The 22204-nt window shown below is 33.8% G+C and overlaps 1 protein-coding gene across 7 annotated transcripts in view; it reads right to left on the reverse strand.

Annotated features, from left to right (window-relative positions):
- The window catches only part of LOC119634658 (complexin), a 206455-nt gene that overhangs the window by 45510 nt on the left and 138741 nt on the right, over positions 1-22204 (reverse strand). The window contains exon 1 of one of the 7 annotated variants that reach the window (XM_038028932.1): positions 9368-9559. The exons of the other annotated variants lie outside the window; for them this stretch is intronic. Coding sequence (XP_037884860.1) covers positions 9368-9380 — 13 coding nt within the window. The 5' untranslated portion in view covers positions 9381-9559. Of the gene's footprint in view, positions 1-9367; positions 9560-22204 lie in introns of those variants that run through there. 7 annotated transcript variants of the gene reach the window in all.

Raw genomic sequence — 22204 nt, forward strand, 5'->3', positions numbered from 1 at the left:
TGAAATATGCCAAAGTTGACAATTACGATTTGAATAGACGAACAAGGAAACAGACCTACGGACATACAGTAGGGCAATATTCAGGGTCAACTCTTTCCTCTGGATATATACTAAAAGAATCGAAATTCCAATTTGAAAACAAAAGAATACTTTTAACAACATTTTCATAGTTCAAATACTCGTTCATCGGCTTGGCTAAGAAATATTGACACGCTTATCGATGGTCCCCGAAAGTCGCTCAAAATCGAAATTTATTTTTGCACCTTTGTTCGGTATTGATTTTCCATTAAATAACAATAAGTTGTCATAGCAATTGCTTTGTGCACATACTCAACCACTCATCTCCTTCATGTAAGCTTTAATAGCCTTTAATAAAAGGCTTCTGTAAAAATAGCTTCTAATAAACGATAATTGCTTCAAATAAACTTAAACGCAGTATGTGAGGTTAATTGGAAATGCCTAAAAATGACATTTCAGTTGCGATACGTAATTACAGCCAGAGGGATTTTTTAGTTACGTTTAGTAAAAATTTAATTTTGCGTATTAAAGAGAAAAAGTTGCAATTACGCGATATATGTATGTATGTATGTAAACTTATAATATTATGTAATTCTTTTAATTTCATCCGACATCTTCTTTGGCAGGTCCTTGCTGACGTTTCCAAAGTAATACGGCGTGGTTTTGCAGCGAGAACGAGAATATACTTTAGGCGTTCGATCGTAAACGATCAAACAAGTAGATTGACACAAGCTTCAAAACAACATTTATGGTAATGCCCGCCTTCATGCCCACTCGCCTTTCCAACAACATTTAGACCTACATTTTTATTTTGTTCCCGTTTTACTTCAAGTTCGACTAGTCCTACTTTTAATAAAAATCTACAATAACAGGTTGTATGCCACTGCTGCTTTATTGCATCCTTTTTTCTGTGTCGTCCTTCATATAGATCCCGTGGCATACTTTTTCTTCGACAATAGTGTCATATATTAAATCTTTCCTATCTTTCCGTCTCAAACCTTTTCTATTAACATTCAAATATCAATTTTAGTCAAAGTAAGAATATCGTTCCGTGGCCGAACCTATGGCTTTTCAAGCTGAGCTTAAGACTGCTGCCAATGAATGAGAATCGCTTGAATGGTTTGTGAAAGAAGAGAAGCTCGCAAAGGCGTAGGGGATTGATTATAGTCGACATCCAGTAGGTTTCGTTTAAATCTAAATTGTTACGCAACCTGATGGGGAACAGGGAAGACGTTGGTTTGCCTAAATTCAATTTTCATGCATAGATCGCATGAATGGGCAAACTGGATCAGTCAAGGAAAAACGGAACGGTGTGAAAAGGTGAACAAATTAAACAAAAAGATGTATATTTCAAAGATATTACGTAATTCTGTTGCGGCATTACCACGAGCTCCTTATAAATGCCTATTGCGACGGTCTCCGGTAGCAAAAAGAATAAATTTGAAGTGAAAGCGATCGTACCACAGTGAGAAGGACAGCTCCCACCACCAAGCTGTCGATGTTGTGTTAGAATGAGAAAATGTGTATGAACTATTTCCTCGTTTCTGGGCAAGAGGTTGCTTGTCTACACCTAGCGCCACCGCAACTTTGTGATACCTCAACAGAACTCAGCGAGCAATTAGGAATTAACTTAAATTCATCCTCTGATTAGGCAGCATAAGTGGTTGTTTACCTATAAACTCTTCTGTAACCCCTTCTAGAGTTGTCTTATTATACACGGCAGCCGTTTAACACGACATATTAATTTTCTAGAAAGTATTGATAGCAGAGCTCCGTGGCGATATGATAATTGCTTCTTTAAAGAATTGTTTATGATAATTTGATTGAAAATTGTCTGAAGGAAACCGTATCAAGGTACATATCGAATAGATTCTCATTAAAATATTTAAAATTTATAGCGAATGCATAAATGATTACATGAAATATAAATGCACAAAGAGAATAAAACAATGTATCTATCGCCTACGAAAAGGGCAGTCAATAACGAGATATTCCGCTTAATTCAATTTAGTAGTAAACAGTGAACAGAGTTATCCGCAACCGAATTGAACAAAAGCTTATTTCGGCAGAAAGTTAAGCAAAATATTAACTTGAAATCAGTCTGTCGCTGTGAAGTTGCTGACACCAGAATGTGGTATGTGACAGTACGAAATTATTATTATATTTAGTTTAAGAATAAAACATTAAACAAGAATCGCAACAGAATAGAAAATAATCAGCAGCTTATGTTCTTCTGAGACCAACACCGTTAAGAAAATCTAATAATTGGACGCAACGATTTCTTGTTTGCAGAGGAAGCTGCTATTAGTCTTTTGCTCGCTCGTCTCTACAACAACTCGACTCAAATTATTGTCACATAAAACTTAAAACAACGAAAAGAAAACAGGGATAGATGATAGATTCGATCCTATACTGGTGAACCCTACGATGCACAGATTTAAGGATCATAGAATCTAACACGACCAGGAAAACTGAAACGAAATTAGGCATTATTAGGTGAAATCTCCTCCCCAATCCATGCTGGCAAAAATATGTACAGTGTACAAGGCATGCTCCAGTGCGTAGCAAATTTCTAAAAAAAAAAAACTTATGGATAATAAATTTTACTGAAAATTAATTATTATTGAGTGGTCGTCCAAATATTTAAATTCATATTTTCATAATTAATTTCGTCCTTCCGTTATATTAACACGTTTTAATTTATTATTATGCAAATGTACTTTAATTGCAAGCTTTATTCATAGCACGTTTTTACAATTCTCATATTAATTTCTTTTCAAGAAAAACAAATAAAAAAAGGGAGAAAGTGGTGAACAATTATGTTATTGAAAAAATGAAGCATAATAAACAAATGCAATGATAATATACTACCACAAAATGAGCGAGTAATAATGAGCGAGAAAATTATTGGTAGTCTTATGCGAACTTCAGGCACTCCTCGCCTGAATCTGAGCGGCTAGGTACGCAACTCTGAGGAGGATGGGCAAATCAAATCTAAATTAAAGACACTTATATGCAAAATACACTATGTGTTCTCTCTTTTCACGTTTCTTTATCAATGATTACATGCACTTTTTGTCATATCTGCTATATTTCCGCCTTGTCACGGCTACTTCTGCAAACGAGATGATAAAGCAATACATGCTTAATGTTTCACTTAAAACCATATAAAGAGCAATTATTGTTGTTCGGTTATTGAAAAAAAAAAAAACCATTTAAAGAACACTTAAAAGCTTAACAAGAGATTTTTATTACGTATTCTGGTCTATTTTACTTTTAATCCTTTTTAAACCTGTAACGAAGGTATTAATTATCAGAGATGTTTGTTTTCAGCGTAAATAACGTTTTTTTTCATTGTTATTAAAAATAAGCAGATTTTAGTTTATACGTATTTGGCGGCGTATGAGTAATTTAGTGCAAATAGTCCACAAATACGATAAGAAATAAGTCGTCACAATACAGCTTACTTTATAATCCAGATGGCGAAGCGAATGCATTTCTACGAAACGCATGAGAATCCTTTTTCCTTACGAAAACGAAGGCCATTGTTTGCCTTACGCTCACCTTTTGTCCACTTTGTCACCCAACTTACGTGTAGAGACACATTCTGTTGCGATTTTTTCAAAACATTTTAAGATGCTTAAGAACGACACCCGATTAAAGACACCCGTTGATTACTGCACAGTAAGACGCTAACAAAGTCAGTTAATTATCATGTAACGAAGAAGTTTGGATTCAGAACTTTACCATAAGTTACATACATTCATTTACTTAAAGATGTTAAAATTAGAATTTCGTAAATGAAAGCACTTTTGCTAACTAGGTCTATACCTACAGTCGAATACCTTTTGCTTGTTCGATCGTTTTTCTCTTGTAATTCAACTGCCACTGCCCTACAAACATCCTATTCACTTTGCGTATTTTCGTCACATGTCTACCTCTCTTCTGGAAATTTAAAAAATGGATATGGGAACGGAATCGTTTTTACTTTAATGAAACTGTGGTGAGAATTGCTGTCTTTCCAACGAAACAAGACACAAATGTGGATAGCCAGCCTGCTGAAGATGTAGTCATTCTTAGCAAGAATGCTAGCAACCTTAGATAAACTTGTACAAGTTAAAAGGAACGGTGTGTTGTCTTTTGATTGCGGTGTTGTTATGTAATATGGAATGGAAAACCAATTTCATGAAATTAAAAATTGCTTTAGGGAAATTTCCTTAAATTTGCAAATCGATTTTCGTTTTTCTTTCACTTAGTGCTGCTAAACATATTACTTAAGCGATATCAATTTGCGTATATTATGCGCTGTAAGCAATCAATTTCTGCTTATTTTGCATTTAGCATTTTTTCATTTGAATATTAAATGAACGGAGGGATAAGAGAAGCAAAAACAAGTATACTGATGACGGACCGACCGACCGACCGACCGACCGACCATCTTCTCTCATCCAGTAGATCTTGTGGTTTTACGTCGCATTTGTGCGGGTAATGTGTACATGTTAAGCAGATTTTTGCATGTGTTAGTGTAGTACATGTTTTTAACTTTTCTCCATCATACTGTTTGTTTTGCTTATTTGGCATACATCTGTTGTTTGTTAGATTTACTTCTTTACCGACTAAGCGTTGGTTGCATGCAAATGACTATGACGATGCTGCTATACACACTCGTAGCGTTAACTATGCCAACATGCTTACTACGTATAAAGGCATACACACATCAGAAAAATGTAATCCGGGTTTGTTGTTATGCTCGAAAGTAACATCTGTTCAATAAATGAATACTTGTGCGACTTATAGTTAACACTTACAAATTGAAAACTGGTTGGTGACGTTGTCGTTTTATATTTTTATTTATACGGGTGCATATGTCTTGTGTCTCCTCCTCAGCTCGTCAGAAATTGTTTGTTTGTTTGTTTGTTCGGGACTTCATGCTTTATGACATTGTTGTTGTATGCTTTCGTCTTTTCTATCAGAACTCGAAGCACATGAGTGCACACTCTTCTAGGATCTATAAAATCCATTGTTGTTACAAATGCTGCATGCATTCAAGTACAAGCCAATCCTTACAATGACACTATAAGATTTTTTGTTGTTTTTATTTTACACCTCTATTTCTATCTCTGGGTGACATTTATAGGACAGTTGGATGCTTTTTTACATAATATCGAAGGAAAATTTCCAAAAAACATTTGTACACAAATTTTCGTCTTCTTGCAATGCAAGATACATTTTTTATTAGCCAAAGGTGTCTCCACGAATTGTCAAAATATTGATCACAGTTCGAATTCTCTTTCCGTACTGAACAGCAATTTCCAGAGAGCATCTTTTTAGTCAATGGAGCAACTAGCACATGGGCTTTTTCTTGCGTAGATTGTTCGAATAAAGCTCTCCACTTGGATAGTGTCATGCCAACGGTGTGAGTAGGACAACTGAACAAACAACGGAATCTACACATATATATATTTTTGATCAGGCGCGCATAAGCATGATATATCCTATATTTTTTGCTTCATCAACGTCACCAACAAAATATTTCACCTTTCAAGTGAGTGGAGAATACTCCTTTTAGAGAAAATAGTTTGCCTTTTTAAGTAAATGCGAGAAATTAATAAAAGTAAAATATTTTCATTTAAATTATGGAAAGGAAAATGGAATTCATGGCCAGTTCACCAGAGGCTTTAATTTCATTTGAAGGTATGTACGAAAACTTTTAGGTTAATTAATAGAATGTTTACTTTATGATACATTGGTTTTTAAAATGAAAAAATTAAATCAATGAAAAAGTTTTCTAAACACAATTATGGTTCATGTTAAATCTATCTCTGCATGTAACTCGATTATATAACGTTTTGTTTATTGTTTTTACCTCACAATATACGAGCGCACACATGCATGGCCTGCTAACTAATGTCAATGCTTTTCAATACAGACTATAGGATGAACAAATGCGAAACTTTAGCCTCCCTCCTCCCGCTTTGTCTAATATGGCGAAATTAGGTTATGTTGGCTCAGTATTTCCAATAAATGATTTTTGTATTTATTAGAAATAAAACAGAAAAAAAATAATTTAAATAAATAAAAGAATAAACGATAAATAATTTGTGTATTCAGTTAATTGGAAAATCGCGGGTGACCTCAGAAAAACTGTAAAATACCCAGCTATTTGGAATCTTTCACGTCGATCTGTCTATTCATTTACGAACACATACGAAAAATGCATTTTGTAGGCGTGAGAAAATAAATTTTGGAAGAAGCTCATAAGAGTGAGGACATTTAAGTGAATGTTTCTCGCTTTGTAGAAGTCATCGATCGACCGGATTTGTACCTTGCTGCTTAGAAGTGGCTTAGAAAAGTGTCACTAAAGCGTCTTTGTAAATGTCAGTAGCAGAGCAAACAACAAGGCTCAGGTCATTCAGTCAAAGTAAATAAATTTTAGAATCGCTGAGAGAATGTGTTGCAGTTGCTAGTAAGCCTACTCAACACTGCGACCAGCGGCATGTATAATTTTATTTTAAATAGCGCTGTAATTTTTTTTAGTTAACCCAAAAAAGGTGTTTGAGTTGCTGTTTATTTAAATAATAATAATAATAATAAGCTTGTTTGTATAGGCTTTCTTCCGATAATATTTCGAATTAAAGATTTTTTTCGATAACTCGGATCTACATCATTTGCGGACGAAGTTTTTTATTTATTTCATGCATAAGTCACTTTAATAATTACTATAAATCTTTTTTTTTTGGCACTTGGCCATAATTCTAAAACGGAATGCCTTTAAAAAAAAAAAAAAACTCAGCCATTTCAGCCATGAAAGAGATCCCAGAGCAAGGCCTTAAAATCTCTCTGGATTGAGGGCAAAATGCCAAAGCAAAATTCATTTTGAAGGCAGACAAAGTTGAATATTGTAATAAATTCAAAATCCATGACCTAAACTAATTTTAGTTTACCCAGTTTCTGTCACTGCAACGCGTACGTAATAATGCATTTTTCTGGATAGATGTGTTCTATAAGTCATTTTTATTTATTTCATTCTATTCTCTCTCTTTCTCTCGTTGTTGAACTCTCTTTTTCATAGCTTTTTAGCTACCGAAAACACACCCCAACTACATCTTTTTACCGAAATCCTTGAACCTACATTGTTGTGTATTTTATGTTTTTTTTCATTTTTTGTTTTGTTTTCTGTTTGTTAACATTTTAAAGGGGTCTTTAGCATTCTAAAGCTTTAAGTCATTATGCAATCTTTGAAATTGTTTACATATCCCCAGTACACGTTCGCTTTGCGTTGCGCTGCTTTGCTTTGCTTTGCTTTGCTTTAGCTAAGTCCATGAAGGCTCTCGCAAACAGATAAAGAGTGAAAAGAAAACGAGAAATGGAAGAAGAAAACCTAGAAAATAAATAAAAATCAATAAAATGCGGCAAAACGTGCACGTTGGCCTACAGAAAAGCAAAGCGAAAAGGGAAAATGCTGATAAAACACAATCAACGATAACAACAACAACAACAGCAACATATGCGATACAAGCACAGTTCAGGTCACATGGCTTAACATGTGTTCTTCACCGACAACAAATATTAAATAATATTTTCCATTTTCCATTTAGAAAGGTAAAGGAGAAATAGTTAGCTATTGTGAACTCTTGCCATGAGAGCAATTATTAAAAGGTTGAAAATTTTTGATTTTTTTCTCTTTTCATGAGCAGACAAAACAAGATTAGCTCATTCGATGATTATAACATTTTCAATTTGTCGTCATTGCCTGCCATATTGCTCAGCATTGGTATTTTGCTATTTGAACGCCGCAGTCACCATGAAATCAACTTTCTCTTTACCTTACACTATAAAGATATATTAAATCATTCGTTACCCTTCTTAGTCTAATACCTTCGCATGGCCTTGTTAAGGGGGGTCTAAAAGAGGTCCGTGAAGTTTATAAACTCCACGATCCGTGCGTATTTGTGGGTATAATCTTCAAGTATTTTTTCCAAAAGTCGTAGACTGCTTTTCTGTTTGTTTGAAAGGAGCACGCACTTCCTTGAGCTTGCATTGCACTTGCACATCCGAACACGAAATTTTATACTCTTTAATAGAAAATATTTTACTGCAATCCTTTGCGTAATAAACGCGTAATACTAAAGTGAATTTTTCCTAAGGTGAAATTTTCAAATCGCCGGCGACGGCGACAACTGTGACGCAGAAGAGAACTAACTTCTTGACTATTCCAATCGTTAGTTTTATCAAGAAATTTTATTTATCTTCAGAAAAACTGCACTTAATGGAACGTATGACTTGAACTTCTGCTAAAAAAAGTTGCGACAAAACATTTTACTTACTATCTTAATTTCCTGCTATACAGGCAGTGACAACTCGATCCACAAATTTTCTTTCAATTACGGCAGCGAAGAATACTGATGGGATTTTTTCGACTTTTGCTATTGAGAAAGATTTGAAAATATTTCAAATTTTATGAAACATTTCGAATTGTATTTCGATTTTCTTGGTCATCAATCGCGTATATAAAATGAAATGGCTTAGGTGTTCTTAATTCCCCTTAGACCTTGGTCCGGAAACGGTAATAAATTCTATGTGATGCCTTTACTAAGATTAGAAAGCGCGTTATTATTGTGAACGCCCTAGGGTATGTTTTAAGTTTTACATCTTTTTACGACTTTACCCCGCACACGTAAAAAACTTTTATATGCTTTGAGATCTCGCTTTACATTTCATCTAAATTTTAAATGCTCGCTATGACTGCAATTTTCAAAGCACTTTGTTGAACCATATTGTCACTATCTTTTTTCATTTTTTTTTTTTTTTTTTTTTTATTTATTAATATCCTATATAAACTTTGGATTTTTATTCAAGAGTTCCTTTCCATTGTTTTCTTCTCTTTCACTTTCTGTTTTTATCAATTTATCAGTAGTTTTTCTCAGCTATTTTTATTAACAAACATTCATACCTAAATCAAAGATATTTACAAAAATTCAAAATATTGGAAAATTTGAAAATTAATTTAGCAAAAAATAAAACATATTCAGAAGCTTAGTTAGATAGTAGATAGGAAAAAGCATAACAACTTACGTATGTTTTAATCGAAAACGTAGTCGCAAGATTATTGTTATTAGTTGAGTAGTTTCGAGTAGAGGAAAACAAAATAATATTCAGTGAATTTAGAAAAAAAATTTTTGAAATATATTAATTTTATAAATATATATATATAATATATATCTTTATCAAGATAATATATAGATATATATATATATATATATATATATATATATATATATATGTATATATGAGAAAAGATTATTATTTTCACTAATTAGTTTAATGAATATAACCTTAAAAGCCATACCCAGAAAATTCATATTTCTCTGGCGCTTTCACTGAATACTATCTCGCCTTTGAGTCCGTTGTGTATGTTGGTTGGTTGGTGGTGGTTTGAGTTGACTTAAAGCAGTATTTGTACTTTGTAGGTTTTCACTTTGTTTATTTTTTCTTATATTCTTCTATCTTTTATTGTAAATTAAAGCATTCGTTTAGAATGTGGTTGCTGTTGTTGTTTGCTCAGTTGTTGTTGTTGTTGTTGTTGTTCTTGTTGTTGCTGTTGGTATGAACATAGAAACATTTGTATATTAGTATTTATTGTGTTTCCTCTTTTTCTTTTTTAATTTAATTGCTTTATAGCTAAGCAATGTTGCGGTTGATGTGTTTATTGAACGGTAGTACCGCTCGCTTTGAAGCACTTTTTGCACTGAACTAGTAGCGTTCATGATTCTGGTTGTCAACTGTCAACGAAGAATATTTAATGCAACTGTTCAACTCTGCTGTGCTGTGCTGTGAAAAACACCGAAATCCTGAGACGAATGTCAACAGCACGACACCACAAAACGACGATTACTTATAGATAAACGAGTCGCCGTACTATTGCCAGCAGCAGCAGGATTCCGAGATAACTATGTAATACAATCCCCGTATTAAAGGATTTTTTTTGAGCCACGTTGACTTTTTGGCCCATAACTCCGAGTGATTTATGAGCAATATATAGCTAAACAATTACTTGCATCAATTTTGCCATATTTTCATTTTGATGAAGATTTGCGCTGCACTAAACTCTCCTACACATATGTTTCATTTCACTTTACATTGGATATATAAAACTGACACTTGTTGGCTGACTTTGCGTTTTTTAGAGAAGTTGTTCTTCACTGAAATGAAGTCGGTGTGAAAGTAGGAGGTATCCTGTGACTTCCTGAGGTTTTTATGCGAAAAATTATATGCCTCGTAAACGATAGTTTGAGTTAATACGTCTTCCCATTTTTGTTTTTTATTTTTCGGTTTTTGCTTTTAAATATCTTTTTACTTCAGTTTGAAAATGTATTCGCATTGAGAACACATTTTTTGCTCGTACTGATAAGCCGAGTGATAACGATGTGATAATGACAATGATGAAGTTTAGATGCTCCAGTAATCATTACATCAGCACACTCCCCAACAATTGTATATTAAAAACGAATATTTAGGGCAGTAGAGGACAAACAAGAGAAGATGAACTGAATGATGCGCGCTACTGAGCACTTTTGCAAACCACTCAAAATGTTCTCAGTATGACGCGTGTGACTAACAAAAAAAAAAAAAAAAAAAAAATGAGGGGGAGGAAAAAACGAGAAACTGACGTGAGAGAGACGGAAACTAGAAAACTGTTTCGTCTATTAGGCGCACGTGCTTAAAATGTGAATGAGTGATTGTTTTTTTTTCTTTCTTTTTTTTATCTTTCTTTCTTTCGTTGAGCTTGACTCGGCAAGCGCATACTCGTACACGCTGAGTGCAATTTGAGTTTTCAATTAAAGGGACTCTATAAGAGATAGTTGTTTATTTCGAAAATTCATACACTTTACCCCTAATTCTACAGTTTTTTTATATATATAGATTTTCAAATTTGCTGATATTTACAACATTTTTTACATTTTTTACAAGATGCGTTTTTCTTTGCACATATACCCAAAATAAAAGGGGACCTATTCGTATAGTGTTTAAGTAAAATTTAATTGAACATGCAAAACGTATATCGGGGAAATTCCTTTGAGCAAAGAGTTACTTCTTACTAACGATGGATTATCTTAAATATATGTACTTTTGCTAAAAATTAACAAACAAAAGTAAATTCTAAAGTAAATTCGTTTCAGTGAACTTTGTTCTAATGAAATTTGTTTTAAGCTTCTAAGATAAGTTGACGGTTAAAGCAAAACATTTAATTTATATACAGAAATGCTGATTGAATCTAAAAGTTCTATAAGAGACAACTCTTTTTTTCTTTTTTTTAGTTTACACACAATTTTTTAATGGACATTTTGAACTTTAAGGTGATTAGGGTCCTGTGAGGTACGGTAGCCTTTATTCTTATGTCCCTCAATAGATATGGCATTAATTTTGGAAACAAAGCTTTTCATAACTTAGCTTGAGTGAAGTGGACTTGCCAAGTGTAAAAGTCGAACGCAACGCTACACCAGTGGACGGGTTCTAGACTTGAAAATTTGGCGAAAGTTAGTAAAGAATGTTTCTTCGCATATCTTTCGATCGAATATAAATTGAACACTGCTTGAGTGTCACTTGAGAGAACCTTTAGAACGCACGTCTGTCATATACGCGTGCTACCTACGTTGCCTATGCTCTTTTAGTAATGGATAAGTTTTTTTTACACGAAGTAATAAAATGAAAAACGTGGTTTGTTCTTCATATCACTTCACAGTAGAAGCAATGCTTTTACATATTGTTCCATCCCATTGAGGCGCAGGCCATAGATTGCCTATTAGTTCTTCCAGTTTATTCCATGGGATATTTCTGCTGTTGAAACCTGTTGTTTAAACATACTTTCACAGCAAGGCCACCATGCGTGTACTTTAAGCTGCTACACAAGGACTTTTGATTTGGTGGAACCGATAAAGTAGAAAACGCTGCTGGCTTTAAATGAGATGAACTGAGATAAACCAACTGAACTTTGAATGTTACACAAAATTGCTTATCCTTATCGAATTCCAATATCAGCATTACAAGTCACTTAAAGAACAAATAACAGGCTCAGCTTTAAATTGTCGAGGAATTGGCTTGACCTCCGCAATACGGAGCAGAATTTTAATAAGATTCTTGATCCTAGCTTCCTATGGGATTAACAAGTTCAAAAAAAAAAAAACTGTATTTGAAAAACAATTCACATCGCAAGTGGAAGATGCATTGGAAATTTCCGGAAGTAATAAAACTTCGTTAGGGAACGAGAATCCTACATACGCAATACGTGTTACGTTAATACGTGTTATGTAAGAGATTGACAATGGCTGGCGTTTGTTTGACTGTGACGGAAATCTTAGCCGATTTGCCTGCTCGACGGTACAGAATATAAAGTTCAAGTAGACGGTTTACTAATTACAAGGAAGTTGTAGCAACTTTCAAAGAAACTCCGGTGAATTGGTTTGTCTTGAGAGAAAGAATAAATTTTTGGAAAAACGGTTTCATTGCTGCCTTATTGCTTAGATATTAAATGTTCGATTTTTCTAAATAAAAGTTGTATGCGCACACACAATTCCTGACTGATGTGTATGTAGTAAGCAGAAAACATTTGAAAAATGGCAAACAAAAGTTGACTGAGACCATATTCATCACTTGGCGAGAAAGTGCAAAAGGACGGGGAAAAAATTATCTTAAATAATTTCATTAAGAAACAAATGCATTAAGAAGTAAGGATAACGAAATTATTAAGTCGCTTGTACACGCACTCATAGGCACATTCGCGCACGACGAGACAGACAGACAGACAGACGTTCATATATCGACAGATTTATAAGGAGAAATCATGAAAAGTAATTCGTAGAGAAAACTTGATAACTTAGAGACAAAAGAAGGAAATAAAATTACAATCAACATAACATGAACGCACTTGAGTACACCTAGAATTGACGAACACCATATGCGATCAGGGAGTAGATATCTTGTAGTAGACTTCTTACAATCATTTCGGTAATTGCTGACTATCATAGTCTCTTCGATGATTGCATTAACGTTTGGCTAATGATCGTTATTATCAAGTTTGTGACACCAAACAGCAAAGTTGTATGTCTTGAAGTGATTTTCTCTTGTTTACAAGTAATTGTTCAGAGAAGTCAAGAAATTATGAAAGACAAAAATTATACAAATTTTTAAAGTTTTTCGAAAGAGACTCTTAATTGCGTTTTGTTTGTATGGACAAAGTGCTGCTAGTAATCACATCTGCTGTGTTTGTCGTATTAGAAGGAAGTGCCGGCCACTCGGTCACTTTGATGTTGAAATTTAAAGCATTCCATAAGTACGGTGCTAAGCTGCTTTTTTTTTTGTTTCTTTTTGTGTTTGTTTTTATGTCATTTACGCAACTTTTCAATTAAGTTCAAATATTGAAACGATTAGACGGACGATTTAAGCTGAAAATTAAATTAGGAGAATTTATTTTTCATATAGATTTGTGCACGTTCGTGTGATCTGTGCGCTTTAGCTTAGTTTTCTTCTCTAATTTAAGGCACGCAGAGGTATTAAATAACCTCATCATTGCTAGGACACGCAGAGCATTTAAAGATATCAGAAATAATAAGAGAATGAAAAGAAAAGGAAATGTCATCAGTACCTTACAACGGTAACGTCGTCTTCGCCCGCTATCTTCGAGCTGTAATATGCCAATATGTCGTTGTCGGTTTTTCCTTTGCTTGTTACGTGCACTCATACACACAAATACACTTATACTTTATATACTTTCAGAGTTCTCTAATCTTTAATGGCTGTTTCCTTGGCTCTCTTTCTTAATCAGGATAGAAACTTAACATACCATAAATAATAATGACTTTCTTTTCTTTGGCTCTCCCCTCACCCTTATGTCCTACAATAAATTTAATTTTCTATCATTATTTGACACATAACTTAAATCTTCTTTCCGTAATACGTCGTCTTGACTTAGCTTAGATTTGATATGTATGTCGCTAATATGCAAATGAAAAGTGGGGAAGGGAGAGAAGCTAAAGTTTTCTTTTTTACATCTACTTAAAAACTGTTCGAATAAATGCAAAAACGGGCGTGTACTTCTTCTAGTCGTTTAGCTGACGTTAGCTATCGTTAATGCACTACTTACATATTCAATTATAATTAGGATTTTTGTAAATCCTTCACATTATCCGACGGATTTAAGAGCTTCTATGTGTACATACACTCAGGCGTTTATGAATTAAAAATTCTTTCATTGCCATTTTTTTAAAATATTTTTTTTCTCCTCTGAAATAATTGTATTGAAAACATTGGTTATGTAATTGAATTTGTTGCTAGTGCTGAAAACTTCAAAAAAAAAAAAAAAAAAGAAAATATGACAAATTTTACATTTTCTTACTCAAAGAAAAATAAATATAATAATAATAATAATAATAAGAGGAAGAGCATTCAAATTAAGGGAGAGTAACAAGAACAATAAGTGGATAAAAGAAATGCGATAATTAAATATTCCTGAACGATAAATTCATTTCACATAGTTAGGTCTTTGAAATTTTAAACCGATTTATTTTATTTGAAAAATATTAATTATTATTATTGACATAAAAAAGGGCTGAGTCCTTCCCTCTCTCTCTGCCTCACTCTCTCTCTCTCTCTCTCTCTCTCTGTCTGTCAATTCAAGGTTCGTCGTAATTATATCGATGATTGAAAGTAATTATACTCACTTGTGATGCGTAAGCCGTTGCACATAATAACTGATGCAATGACTTTGGCAAAACATCAAAAATAGCAATTATTGCTGGTTGCTGTTTTGCAACTATAGGCGCCAAAATGCCTAGAGGTATAAAGTGAATGGGAATGCGATTAGAAGTCAACGGTGCATATTCTTCCTGACACCGCACCTGCGAAATGCGCGACAAATAATTTTAGCTCTGTGCATCCGGATCTCGCCTCGTCCCTTTGGCTGTCGGCCCTCCCAGTGTTTGAGAAAAAAGCCGATCTGCTTACAAAAGTCAAAGACTCGAAATTTTTAAAAACTATTACTTTCAACGCATTGTATAAACTTACAATCTAGAGCAAGAAAGCAGGAAAGCAGAAAAGGACACAGTGTACGGGAGGGCTTAGAATAAGCGAACGGCTGGACTAATAACCAAACCATGTTTCGAGATTAATAGGGTTTTACTTTCACTTCCTTCACTTTCTACCCATATATGGTACAACTATAAAAGCGTGGGCTTACTTCCGGTCAACAATGTCAATATTTGTAACGCACGTGAAACGTTGCGTACTTTCAGGCATTGAAATGAACTTCGCTTATCAAATCAGTTAATTACACTTCCAAGACACTTCACGACTGATCAAAAGATCAAAAGATATTTCTCTAATAGTAAGTAATAAAAAAATGTTCTTGCCGTTGAGTAATAAAAAATTTATTTCAGAAATCAGCTCATAGTTCAATCATCCAAATTCTTTTCAATCGCTACTAAACACACGACATAAAAAAATTTAAACGAACAATTTTATCTCTTCTATCTTCTTTCGGTCTTAGAGAGCTAATCGATTCGACAAATGAGGCGCTTATGTGTATGTCCCTCTATAGTTAATTTCATTATGAACGTAAAGAACACCTAACAATATAAGAAACGTGAAAACGCACACGAAGATCTCTGCTGTTGGTCGTGATTTCTAGACGCCTTTATCGAGCTATGCTCGAAAATGCTTTTTCGCTAAATAGACGAAAATTATCACAAGTGCCTCTATGCTATCAACACATTGATTTATATTAAAGAAAAATAAAAAAAAAAATTCTTTACCATTAATGTCGTCATAAATGCATTGGAATTTTTACATTGAAATTCATCTTCTTACCATAAAAATTTCTTTTTATTAAGAGATTTAAAAAAAAAGGAGCAAATAAATTTGCAAAGCACGGCATTAGTTCGGATAATAAAACGCATTTTCCGTAGATGGCATTTATTTGTAGGATTATAACAAGAAATGAAGAAATTCTTTAACATAGCGAAGTAGATCGTAAGCTTGACTAATGACAACCCCTCCGGGAGGAGGTGTTTACGCAATAACTGACTTATTAACCAAGACAATCACGCACTACGGGATGGTAGCAATTGTCGTGACAGGACAAGCATGGAAGTATGTGGAAAAATTATGATTATTAAAAAACTGACAACGCTCGGAAGTATTTGCAAAGTCACAAGGTTCGAGGGAAGAAAAAATGAAAAGCTAAAATCTCATGTTCTAAATTTATTATAAATTGTTCATAAGTGTGAAAAGTCACGTTCGAAAACTAAATAAAAAGAGAAGAAGCAGAAAAAAAGGAACTTAAGTACGGAACAATGCATTCAACAAAACGTGCCAACTACAATATGGAGGCTTACTACAATCCATACTAGGAAACAAACACGCACGCACTCGGCACAATTTATCACAACTCCACCATTTATACGTATGTGGACAGCGGCGCTTTTGCTACCGCTGCAAATAGTCTCGAAAGTCTATTAATATATAAATAATTGTTAGACTCTTTGATGACGAGGGGATAATAAAAGGCGAATAATGCTCATGAAATTTCGAATCAAATAAACGATGTGTGTATGAATGACAAAGTAACAAGAAAGAAAAGAAGAAGAAGGCTTTCAAAGAAGACTTTCATAACTGAAAAGGGGGTGGAGTGGAGAAGTGGTTTTTCACCTTTCGTCGACTTTATTTTTTATCGACGGGACTCATACCTTCAAATCAAAAATATCGTCCGTCCACACAAAAGCCTATAATTATTTTGTCAATGATATGAGAAGAATTTCTCAATTTCGATTTTACTTGAAACAAAAATTTAAGCTACACGAATAAACGAGAGCCAAATTATAAAATAAATGTCAATTATTTAAAAAAAAAAAATAATAAAAAAGTGAGTGCATGTAATGACGCATGAAAATTGAATACGGGCGTACAATAATAGGTCGCGAGTTGTAATCATTTTGGCATCCCAGTGACTCAATTAATTTTGTTTTACATGCAATTTTAATATATATGAACACTTAAATATGTTAATGCATTTGTACTCTAACCTTTAATAATTTATGATGAAAAATTCTTTATGAATTCCCCCACCACTGAAGCTATGTGAAATGCAATCGATTTCAATTAAATTTGGCTTTAACTGCGTTTTCAGTCAACGGCAGAGCTTAAATTTACCACAAATATCTAGACCATGCGACCAAGTTGTTTTTACGATTTCCACATCCAACGCTAGATTGCATCCTGATTTCGTTCCATTCTTTGGTCCGTCTTAAGTCCGACAAGTAAACGCCCTTGAGCCATCACCATGCTGCTATATATTTTACTAAATGTAAATCGTATCTTAACTGGCTGATCGGAATGGCTTTTCCATCGCTTTTTCATCCGATAATGACAAAATATTTATAGGCGTAGGTTTCTTTTGTTAGCCTTCAGATTAATATTTCTTCTAGACTGTTTTATTGTCCTGTTGTAGGTTTTACTGCACTGCTTATGGGTTTAGTTAATAATTACTTAGCTTACTACCAATCAATCCACTTATTCTTTTATCTAAATCCATTATATAGATATGGGTATTTGTTCCCGAAGTCTCTTTGACGGGATATGTTGCCCATTTAATTACCGGTACACTGTCTGTCCTACAGATGTGGATGTTCCTTGTGCTGCAAAAGCACAATCGTTCCGAACGAAGAGTGTGTACCTTTTTTACCGAAGCTTTTACTCTTAAAATCTCTTCTCAATCATTTTTAAAATTCATTTTTAATATTCAAAGGATTTAAGAGAAAAAACGACGGTTATTTTTGCGTCTTCTTATATAAAATTGTAAAAAAAAAGGAAAAGTAAAATAAAATTTTCTTTCAATGACGGCAATAAATTGTAAGCGTAAGTGATATTTTATGTGACCACTTGAGCGGGCTGTAGTAGAATTTTTAAAATCCCTAGTTATGTGAATGTGTGTATGATTGTAGTCATGGCTTACTACCAGCTACTACTCTTTCCATATACCCATGTGCACATGTGTATGAGTGGAAATGCCACATATGCCGGGCACGTAGAAAACGAATAATTTGTAGTTTATGTCCCAGAAATGCATGACATGTTCTCAACAATATTTTGAAAAAAAAAATGAAAAGAGAAAAAAACTAATTTCTTCCTTCCTTATTTTTCCTCTCGCAATTGAAGGGGTACAAAGCGAGGAAATATTTTAAGAAAAATGCCTCATTTTTCATAATCACTTTAATTTTCAAGTGCGTAAAGAGAAGAAGTGACCTCATTATTTTCGGACTTTGGTTAGTTTTCCCGTGAATGATAACCTTCTCCCGTTTCTCTTTGTATTCATCATCGAAGGGAATTTGCTAGAAAAATGATTTCATCTCTGATATCGTTTTGAAATCTTGTTTGTTAGCTGATATGCTAAAAGGAAACTTTTGTTCCTTCTATTCATCGTTAGTCAAGTAAATGATAAAAATCGCCAAGAGAAAGACGAGAAATAAAATTGATTTTCTATTAAAATTATATTTTCCTCATTATAACAGTTTCTGCAGCCAACCACTCGAAATTTGTTACGGATGACGCTTCTATACAAAAAACGACAAAAAAAAACTTTCTTTTTGAAAATGATAGTTTTCCATGTAACTTTTTGTGTGAATATACAAAGTTTTTTGTATTGCAATTTGCAAGAATAACGAGAAGCTAATGTTATATGAAACTTTAAATTGATTCTCATTAGGGGGATAAAAGGCTTCCAAATTATTCGTATTTGGAGAAGAACTAAACGAAAAGTGGTGGGCGGATCTGGGTATCCATCCGACTCGCCCTACCATTACAGATTAAGTTAAAGTTACCGATTGCATGTCACTATCGGCTGCAAACGCTGCTGTGGTGAAGCACTAAACTGTACGTACTGAAGTATTTGGCGTAGTTCTCTTGCTTTTCGAACCTGTTGCAAAATTCATTTGTCTTTTTGCCTAACGCTATCCGGTATTTAAGATATTTTGATGATTTCTCTTTTACTATGCATTTGCCGGGATATGTTCTCGTCTATTCGGAAATAGATCAACATACAAGGATAGGGATGATATTTGTTTTTGAAATCCAGTTTGAGAGCGAGCCAAACCAATTAACAAACATAACATATTGATAATAATAGATGTATAAAATATAAAAATAAATACATTTTGTAATTTTTTTTTGTTGAGCAAAAACTTTTCTATGAATTTTTTAACATTGCTCCACTACCAACAAGGACGTACGCCCGCATTCTTTGCACTCGGTGTACGGAAATAGCTTATCAAACCATTGAATTATACCGTAAAGACCCTTATAATATATATATGTTCATGTTGACGTTTGCTTTGTTCTGGTAACACCACTGACAGAGAGTAACGATTATTATCAGCATCATCAACCATATTGTTAAACTTGTTTTTATTCTTTGTACACTTTTCATGCTTTTCGCATAATCGTCTCGTACTATACGAGAGATGTTTTCTGCAGTTTGCTCGACGTTATAATGTATAAGACATTTACTGATAATTTTTTACTTTTTGTTTTTGCTAGTTTTTATTCAAAACTCTAAACACAGGAATGAAAGTTGCCTCTGTGTATATTGAGCTGTTCCCTGGCTTTGTTAATATCCTTAACTAATTTTTGAACAAAATTTGCAGTTGACAGTTTGATTCTCTGACCAACCACTTTCAGGATAAGAAATATTCCAAAAAGTTCGTTACTCAAAGGCTACTCATAGTCAAAAATAAAAAGTTTTTTTTTTTTTTTTTTTTTTTTTTAAATAATTTCTTATCGTTTTTAGTTATCCCTCCAGGAAGTTTAATGGTACGACTGTGAAATTTGAAGGCTAGAAACTGAATTTTTCAAAGTTTAGCTAAGGAGTTTGGTTTTCTGAAAATATTGGAGGGTTAGGTTGGAACGGTAGTTCAAGTAGAGGAGAACCTAGAACATGAGCATTTGGAAACGCTTCACAGGAAATGATGTCATTTAGATGACTTGGTTGCAAAAGAAAATCTCGCCCAATCTGCAGACTTGTCTTACATGATGAAAAATATGTGGCATTCTTTTGCTAGGACAACTCTGTGGCGAGTTAGATATCAGACTATACCAGACAGATACACGCACTGTTTTCAAGCCATCTATGCGAAAAAAAGGATCATTTTCAGACCTTTCCGCAACTTCGGCTCACTACCACTGGCTATTGTTAGCCCGGTACGGCCTTTGCGGATAGAAGAGAAATGCCAAGCTAACACACACAGCTTGTCTACCTTACAATTACTAATCTACATGCAATTTTGCAATGTCGTGATTGGGTTCCTTGAAAGGTTGTGTATTAAAAGTTCTCGCTCTTTCAGGAGTACCGCTAAACGGGCTTGCTAGGTTCAAAAGAATTATTTACATGTATTTCCTTACTTACCAAACAAATGTAATTTTTAAATTGAACTCATAAGAATATTTTGAGCTTACCTGGAAAGAGAAAGAAATATAGTTTAAGTTAATAAATTTTGTGTGCACGCATAATATACTGTAAATGAACTGTATATACTTTAGCTTTTTTGGACCTATCACACTTGCTAAAATGGAATCAGTAACAATGTTATTGCGAGTATGCATGTATATATATGCATATACGTAATTTATACTGCCATTGTCAATTTTCCCCTATCGAGTGAGCAAATTGTTTTTGTTTCGATTATATTACTTATTCCGTGAATGGAAGACTTGGATGCGGGCTTAGTATAAAGCGTAGAATTGAACTGAAATGTGTACCAATAAAACAGAATGATCAAAAAGTCAAAATTATTTTCGATACAATTAAATTTGAAGCCCTCTTCCCTAGATGATGGGAAAATGACAATATAGTACTTCACGGCCTGTTTTTGGGAACTCGCTGTGGTCGCTGACGTGAGCACCAAGAACTTTTGAATATGTCCAACCGTATCCCGAAAAGTTAGATGCTTACGGGAAAGAGTGCTTCATTTGATGAGTAAATCGAGGGCAGTGAGGAGTGAATACAACATAGAAGCTTAATGTTTTATGCTAGTGGTCCGCTTCAAGGAAACTAATCGCTGGTGTGCACTACTGACAACCACTAATGGAATCAAGCCGATTATTAAAAGCTGCAGCAAAACTGCAATATGCTTAAGAGATAAAAATCATGTAAATACAAAACCCGCTTGGCATTAGTTAATTAGAAGCGTCGATCTCGAATCTTTGAGTGTACATATCGCCATTGAACAAGGTTTAATTGACATACCTCGATATACATAGGCATGAATTTGATAGTTTATCACAAAAACATCCTTATCAACGTGCACGTCACGTTTACTAACGTACGAACCGACAACGAATATTAAAAAAGGAGTACATTTCAAAAAAATTTTCCTCTTTTCATCTACGAACTTCTTTAAGCGAAAGCAATAACCAAACAATGGAGGAAAGATAGACGGTAGTAGAAAGCAGCTCTCACTTTACATGACATTTTTTTCTTAACAAAATCGCTAACACAGAGTACACTCTGGTCTCTGGTCACTCATTTACGCTTTCATTTGTTATTTCGAGCTAATTGAACTTAAATGAAAAAAAACCTTATGTAACGCTGCTTAATGCGATTTTGTCACTAAACTGATTTTCTATGTTGTATATTTTATATATATTTCTATTGTGTTGCGTATAAAATTTTTTTTTTTTTTTTTTTTTTTGTTTTACTTTCATTAATTGTTTTTCTCTCTCCTTTGTTGCTTGCTTCATCATTCAAGTTTTCCACAAATGGGTTAATTAGGCCGTTATGCAGACAAGAGTTGTTTTGGGATTTTTTCGTAAATGTTGTTTGTGTATGCAATCATCCTATCAACTACCCTTGATTGTGTTACACTACATATTAACGAACCATTTACGCTTGTACTTCATTTGAATGCTTATTATTAACTTTATTGGTTAGATATGTGTGCGTTTGGAACGGATGGATATTTGCTAAACTCATAAAAGGGCCAGAAATTTTTTCGTTTATAGAATTTCCAAATTTTGAACAAAACATTTAAATAGCAACTGTTGCTTACATTACACAAAATGCAATTAATTTCAAAAAGACTTTCTCGACATTAAGAGCAAAATTTTTAAATATTTGCCTTTGAGTGAAAATAGAAGACGACAT

Source organism: Glossina fuscipes, unplaced genomic scaffold (assembly GCF_014805625.2).
Source record: "Glossina fuscipes isolate IAEA_lab_2018 unplaced genomic scaffold, Yale_Gfus_2 3, whole genome shotgun sequence".
NCBI lineage: Eukaryota > Metazoa > Arthropoda > Insecta > Diptera > Glossinidae > Glossina > Glossina fuscipes.